At 43.7% G+C, this 7,428-nt stretch overlaps 3 protein-coding genes across 3 annotated transcripts; 2 read left to right on the forward strand and 1 right to left on the reverse strand.

The window, feature by feature from the left end:
* Window positions 1–1,040: 1,040 nt before the first annotated feature.
* Window positions 1,041–2,230, forward strand: C922_03391 (hypothetical protein; the record flags this gene model as incomplete). Its single annotated transcript, XM_008818983.1, has 2 exons — window positions 1,041–1,133; window positions 1,238–2,230. The coding sequence occupies 2 exons, from the start codon at window positions 1,041–1,043 to the stop codon at window positions 2,228–2,230; spliced, it is 1,086 nt and encodes a 361-aa protein (XP_008817205.1).
* A 1,953-nt stretch (window positions 2,231–4,183) lies between these two features.
* Window positions 4,184–4,695, forward strand: C922_03392 (hypothetical protein; the record flags this gene model as incomplete). The annotated part of the gene is made up of 2 exons (XM_008818984.1): window positions 4,184–4,429; window positions 4,591–4,695. 2 exons carry the CDS (start codon window positions 4,184–4,186, stop codon window positions 4,693–4,695), a joined length of 351 nt encoding a protein of 116 aa, XP_008817206.1.
* Window positions 4,696–5,738: 1,043 nt separating this feature from the next.
* On the reverse strand, window positions 5,739–6,872 carry C922_03393 (hypothetical protein; the record flags this gene model as incomplete). The annotated part of the gene is made up of 1 exon (XM_008818985.1): window positions 5,739–6,872. The coding sequence occupies one exon, from the start codon at window positions 6,870–6,872 to the stop codon at window positions 5,739–5,741; it is 1,134 nt and encodes a 377-aa protein (XP_008817207.1).
* Between the last annotated feature and the right edge of the window lie 556 nt (window positions 6,873–7,428).

The following is a 7,428-nucleotide window of genomic DNA, read 5'->3' on the forward strand; positions in this document are numbered from 1 at the left end:
TTTCTTCTGAACAGGTCATGCGAAAAATGCACAAATGTATGTACCAACGGTGGTGCTTTTTTTTTTGTTCATAAATTTCGCGTTAATAGAGAAAAGATGTTGTCGGGATTTGGCGACAACCAGGTTCAAAACGGCACATGTGTGGGAAAAAAGAAAAATGTGCAACTGTACAGATGTGTAAATGGGTAAATAGGTAAATAAGTAAAGAGGTAAATATGTAAATGTGTAAATATGTAAATGTCTAAATCTGCATAGATATGTTACACACACAACTCGCGTTTTTTTTTTTTCTTTTTATGCCTTTCCCCTCCGCACAAATTGTAGTACTTCCATCTAACGCCAGGTTGAACTTCAACCGAAGTACGTTATACCTTTTAATTGACTTGTTGCGCATGAAAAATGTGCCTTCTTTTTTTTTTTGTTGAAATTTGTAAAAATTTGTAAATTAAATGGCTACGCTCGACCCCTTGGTGACCTCGGTGTGAAACCATTTATTATTTTTCCCGGCATGGCGCTTAACGGACGCAACTGCTGGGAGTGAATTGACACAAACGAGTCTGTCACGCGAGTTTTTCCCAAATTGTCCAAATAGACGCGGGGCAGACAGAGTACGGCCAAGTTAGCCCAAATCGGATTGCCACCATAAGGCCAGCTCATATCCGCGTTTGGTCTAGCTTGTCCCGTTAAAAAAACATAAGTGGACGCATAGAGTAACTTCGTCCTTAAGGGGGATACAAGCCACAAAACATGTAGAAGAAAAAATTGCCCGTTTCGTGTCACTCTTTGTAGTTAAATGTGGATAGCTCCCTTTGCACAGATTGACGCTCCTATTTTATCTTATTCTATCTTATTTTATTTTATTCTATCTTATTTTATGCTATCTTATTTTATCTTATTTTTTCTTATCCTATTCTTCTCATGTTACACATTTGTTCCTCTCAACCTCGCGTGTTAACTAGCGGTACCTGATTCGCGCGGCAACGCCACGTCGTTTCGCTTCCCAATTTTTCTAGTAATAATTTCCGAATAGATGCCTAACCATGTGCGACAGCATCTGCAAAAATGAGAAGAAGTTTGTGTTGGGGCCTGCCCCCTCGCCTTGCACCACCATGGAGGACTACGCCGTTTTTGAAGTAAGTCTTCCGCGCGCGTGCAGCAGTGTCAATCTGTATCCCAAGTTACGAGTTACCAATAGATATTTACGCCGCAATTCTTTTTACTCACTTTTCCACCCCAGCCCGCAGCAAACCCGGTTATCAGAGACATAGTCCAAGAAACGACAATCCATGTGCCCAAAATAGAATACAAGGAAAAAATCGTCCACGTTCCCAAAGTTGAATACAGAACGTACCCCGTCCTGAAAGATGTGGAGACGCCCATATACCGAGAAAGGTACAGGTACAAAAATGTTCAGGTCCCTCAAAAGAAGCTCAGGGTGAAGCCAGTGTACAAAGTGGTAGACGTGCCTCAGTACAAATATGTGAATAAATATGTGAAGAGAAAGTACAGACGGTTTCAGTACGTGCCGAGGGAAGTCCCTGTGCCTTTTAGACCCAGAAGACAAATCTATACAGAAATTCCCATCCGCAGATATATCCCCCAATATTTGGAAAATGGTCCCATTGAACGAGACATGAGTAATAGCGCTTATAACCTTCAGGGAGAATTACCCCTCTTCGAAGGGTATAATGACAATTGCTTAAATATGATGAATCCGTTTAGTAGGTCTAGGAGCAGAAAGAAGGATAACTGCTTTCTGAGCTGCCTCTGTAATGGGAAGAATGAGGAGTCATTAATGTACGAAGCCGATCCTCTGCTCTTTTCCGATGCAGTTTATACACACGGTAGGGGAAATCTCTACGACATGAGCAGTAGCTATGAATTTCCTCCCGGGGGGAATAGCACATTTGCCTATAATAGTTATCCACTCGTTATACATGAACGGGAGAATAATTTGTATAACAGAATGATCGAGACAACGTCTAACTTGTTGGCGGCAGCTGGGGTGGCTCTCGTGCTGGCTGGCAAACTGGGTCTGCAGGGGATATCTATCCTCGTGGGAGGTACTGACAAGGGGAAGGAGACGCCCAAGGGGGGTCATGCTGGTGTGGGACCCCATCCGTATGAGCTTGATGGGGGTCGACGTGACCCGCTTAAACACTCGCAGGTTAGGAAGAAACAAATTGAGGATCAAAGCGGGAAGAGACCCACAAAAAGGACAACCAAATAGGGAGGCTCTGCATTCTATCAAAGTAGAGCCAAAGGAGAAGAATCCGCAGCAAAATAATTAAAAGTGACCCCATGTTGCACTGCCCCAATGCAGATTTCTTCCAATTACAGCTGTGTAGATGAACTCCTCGCCGCTTAGCCACATCACAGCATGGCACTTAATTTGGACCATTTACACAAGGGGGGCGAAAACGGTTAACACGAGTTACGCCAAAAGGAGGGAAAAAAAAATCCTTAAGTATTATTCGATTTATAATATTTAATGCATTTTTCTGACGTCTTTAACATTTCACATTAGATTTTACATGGCTTTTTCTTTTTTTTTTTTTTTTTGTTCCTCCCTTGGGGTGCCTTTTGTTTCCCCTTATTATTGTACGAACTTAATTAAACCGAGGGGCGCTGTCCACCCCGCCGTTGGTGAAGCAGCCGTCCTTATATTTCCTGTGTGTGTTTTCCAGGAGAAGCGTTGGCTTCATTTTTTGTTGGCACATTTGGAGTTAGCGCGAGTTGGATTTGGGGGGCATCCGGCATGTGAAATGGGGTAAAAGTGGAAAAAGTGGAAGAGGCGGCAAAACTGCCTGACCGTACAGGTGAAACGTTGCCTGTAATGGCGACGGTTAGTGTCTCGCCAGGAGATCCAGCCCCAATGCAGGGGGCGTCTCAGCTGCAGCTTTTTCACCTTAAAGAGTCTGCTAAAATATATGTGTGTAGCGTAGTGTCCTTTTGAAGAAGACAACCCCCCCCTCTTTTATTCTCCTTACAAAAAAAAAGAAAAATAGCTAGTGGTGAAAAAAATAACATTGATGCGTTAAAGCTTCCATTTCTGTTCAGAAAACCATTTGCATGTGAAAGAATCATCGAAATGGAAAGAGCCCAATGGAGGGGGGGGAAGACAGTTATAGAAAGAATTGCCTTTCCAAAGGTGTAGCTAAGTGGAGGTACAACTCGTGGCACAGTTGATGGAACAACAGATGGAACAACTGACGGCACAACATTGGGGAAAACATTATAAGCCATCTTTCAGAAGGCCACATTTTCACGTGGTCCTCGTTTAACACGTGAAGTCCGTTTTAGTACACCACATAAATGGCCCCAAACCTGTTGGCCATCGATATATACCTTCCTTCCGGAGCAACATAAATGGGTAAACCTCCAAAAATGACACGAGATGTTCGTTTTCTCTCCTGTGTGTGTTAGCGACTCTGTGTTTTGCATTATGGCTGGAGAAACGTTTTTCCCTTTTTTTTAAAAATGCAAAGGGGGGTTCTACACCTTTATTAGGTGCTTCCATTTGTTTCTCCCGTTGGGGGAGTAGATCGATCACGGGTGCCCACTGCTCAGGAGAAAAGTATTTCAGCGTTCCCCATATCGTGCGGCTACTTAAAAAAAAAAGGCTAACTGGTTGCCCCCTCAGTTTGTTACGCATCATTGTGGCGGTCAACTTACGTAACTTCACACCATTTTTCGGATTTTTTTCCCTTATCGGTGAAAAGTTTTACCGCGCGGAAACATGCGCTCTTGTGACCATGTGCATATATGCACGTGAATTCTTTTTAATATTTCCCACTTGGTGCTTTTCCCCTTCGCAAATTTGACACATACATTGTACATACAAGGTGCTTGTTATACATATGTATGATTTTTTCCGGGACGAATGAGGCTACTGCTACTGAGTTTCCCCTGCGTGTAAATACGTGAGAAGCACAGCACTATGCAGTATATATATCACTTTTCTTTTTTTTTTTTTTTCCATTTATACTGATTTGCTTATATATACCTGTTCGCCCTGTTAACGCAAGTGACCCCTGCCCACTTTGCACCTTTTCTGAAGATCCAAATACACAGAGCTAAACCGTTGCCGTAGTATCAGTCGTACGAGCGTTCATGCAGTGTATAGTCTGCGCCGAATCTAAAAATATCCCAACGTGTATATCTGCCGTGGACCCCCGCAAACATGTTCACAAGGAGCCTTGGGCGAGAAATGCTTAAGCGGGTAGCGGGACACCCGTCTATGATCCCCCAAATGGGCCATGTCAGAAATGAAGTGAAGTACGCCAACATGTTCACAAAGCGAAGCGTATCTTTTTCGAGAATACATTTAACGCACTACCTGGAGGATTACTACACGTCGGCGGAAATTGCAACGAACATGGTGTCGCCCATGTCTGAGTATGTTTGGTGGAGCTGGCTCTTCCTGCAGGTGAGGAGGAACACCAGCTGATTATCGTGTGTGCTCAAAGGAAAGAATGGCGCCTCTGCGCATAGCAGATGTGGCAGCCCAATGATTTCGTTACTTCACCATTTTGCAGCTTCATTAGTGCCTTTTTTTTTTCTCTCCCCCCCTTTTGCAAAAATGAGCAGGCCAGCATAGTCTTTGGCACCCTGTTCCATTCCAACTATTACTTCACGGGGAAGGCTCTGCCCAAAGTTCAAGGGAACTCCCAGCTGTGTGAAGATTCATGGTGATGTCTTCTCACCATGTAGCGAGGAACCGATAGAGGACGCCACCACCTATTGAGAGAACACCTCAATTAAAGACTTTTTCGATTTTTTTTTTTTATTTTGCTCCATTGTTATACTTCGTCACGTATGTATCCTTCCGGCGCCCTGTTTCTTTTTTCATGTAATTGATCCTTTTGCACAACCGTGAGGAAAGGAAGAGATATCTTTGAGGATAAATTAACGCTCGAGAAGAGGGGGGCGCCTCGATAGGCACAATACTGCGGACACGTCAGTGAAGCGATATCCCGTTGCTCAAATTGGGAGTCCCCTAACGGTGTGGGTCCCGCGGCTGCGCAAACTTGAGCTTCCCCATCGGGACAGCTTCCTGTTGGTTAACACTTCTTTAAGATGGTACGGATAAGAAGGATGTGTGGGGGTGTGTATGCGCCTGTGTTCCTGTGTGTGTGTGTGTGGAGGCTTACATATGGCAGCAAATGCTTACACGCGGACGATCGTTCACTTCACTAGTGGGCACTCAATTCCGCTGGTCCATTTTGACGCCGTTGCCTCGGAAGCCAAAATCCAGATAGCGCTAAAGGTACATTTTCGGAAAGGGAAAAAGTTTAAAAGCAAATGAGAGAGATCCCTCAAAGCAGTTTTGCAAAAGGAGATGAAGCAATACCAGCAAATGGGGTGAAAGACGAAAAGGAAGCATGTCGCAACGTGGTTAACAAAAAAAAAGAAAAAATGGAAAAAAGTGAACTGTTCAGACGGGGGTTGTTTTTTTGATGACGGTTTTTTCTTTTTTAATTTATGGCATTAATTTGTATTTTTTTTTTTTTTTTTTTTTTTCCTTCCCACGCTAGCTGTTCCTCCATCAAGCCGACTGCCACGCAGCAGATCGGTAAATTCGGACGGGAAAAAAAAAAAAAAAAGAGGGAATTCTTTTGGCGCCCCCATGAAAGAGGCATTCCAAATCACTTGCTAGTTCACTTCACCCAAGGTACTTCCCTACATCTTCATGCGAACATATCATTGTGTGGGTCTCGCTCTGCAGAGGTAACGCGTCAACCGAGGGCCCAGAACTCATCCTCGTACATGGACTTACTGTTTTCCTTAGCCTTCAGGTCGTCGTTAAACATGACTTCGAAGTTTTCATTCTTTGAGTCTTCAGTGAGTTGATTGTACTTGCCATTGTACAAGGCATAGCTAGCGGCACTTCCACTTAAGAGAAAAAGAAGCCCCATTCCACTGGCGATGTATGTTTGATTGAACTTTGGTGCACCTCTACTTCCCGCACCTGCATTGTGTTTTTTTCTCCACTTATTTTCGCCATCTTCTTGCTGATTTCCTTTCTTCTCGTAGAAGTTGTTTCCATTCGTCTTCTCCTCGGCATGTCTCTTATTTTGTCCCTCACCAGAGGTGCTTGAAAAATCCTCAAACTTATGATCGCGGACATTCTTTGCTCTTTTTGTCCCACTGGATGAGGCTGCGTCTGGTTGGCCGTCTTCCAGGTTGTCGCTGCTCGAATGTGTTGCATTCGTTTGGGCTTCCTCGGTATTACTATGTGGTCCATTCGATGCATCTTCGTTGGGGTGATTCGCATGGATCTTGTTGTTCGCATCACCTGCGGGGAGTGACGCCTCAGAGGGGGTCGTGCCTGTCAACACCTCTTTCTTCTTCTGCGCAGTTGTATCCGCCTCGTCAACGTGGGAGAAGGTTTGGCTCATGCCGTGATGCTTTCCTTCCCCATGGGAGCCCCCTTCGAGCAAACTCGGTTCGTTGCTGTCGCCCTTAACGGGTAAATTGCTTTCTTCCTTCAAGGTCTCTTCGAAGTCGCCATCTTGCTCATTGTCATTATCGTCATTGTCAAAACGAATGGTGGTATTATTTTTGGCATTTTCCTTGTTTGACTTGTTTGGATCACAATCCTGATCTTCCCGAATGAAGGGGCAGTTAACTACTTTTCTGTGTCTCTTTCCATTTTCACAGGCAGACCACTCTTCCCAAATGTTACACGCCTTGCAGGTCATCTTGTCTATCACGGATTTGTCCGTTAAACATATCCTGGTGCTAACTCCGTCTTTGCACGTAGACCACGAATCCCATTGTTCGCACCTCCTCTTCCCAATTCTCTTGCAGCTTATTTGTATCAACGATAAGAAGAAAATGTTTAACAATAATGACTTTAAGCTAGCCATTTTAATTTTATTCCATTATTTGGCAAAAAAAAAAAACAAAATAAAAAATAAAAAAAAATTGGCTGTTTTGTTGCGATTTGCCTGTACCGTTCAGGCAATTTCCACAGCTAGGTTAAAAGCACACATAGAATTTTGTAGAAAGGGAATACACCCTGAAATGTGTAAAAAGGGAATAAACCCTTAAAAGTGTATAAATGGAGCACACCCTGAATTGTCTAAAAGGGGAGCACCCTCACAGGAATGTTAAAAGTACGGGTGAAAGTGTGCAGGCACTTCTAACCCATCTATGTACGTAGTGCTTGCTCGGGCGAATGCAGACAAATGCGACTATACGTCGTTCGATTGCGCAAAACAGGGGGGATTAAACAAGGCAAGAAGTTTCCAACTGACGAAATTGCTATAAAAAATTAAAAAGGAAAAAAAAAAAAAAGGGGAGAAAAATGATATTTTCCCATTCTATTGATGCCGCCCTAGTGAACTCCAGCAGCAACAACAATTTGCTATTCACACTGAGGGTGAATAATGCAAAAGTTTGAGCAGCAATGAGGATACAAAA

The sequence above is a fragment of the Plasmodium inui genome, assembly GCF_000524495.1.
Source record: "Plasmodium inui San Antonio 1 unplaced genomic scaffold supercont1.14, whole genome shotgun sequence".
In the NCBI taxonomy this organism is placed as follows: Eukaryota; Apicomplexa; class Aconoidasida; order Haemosporida; family Plasmodiidae; genus Plasmodium; species Plasmodium inui.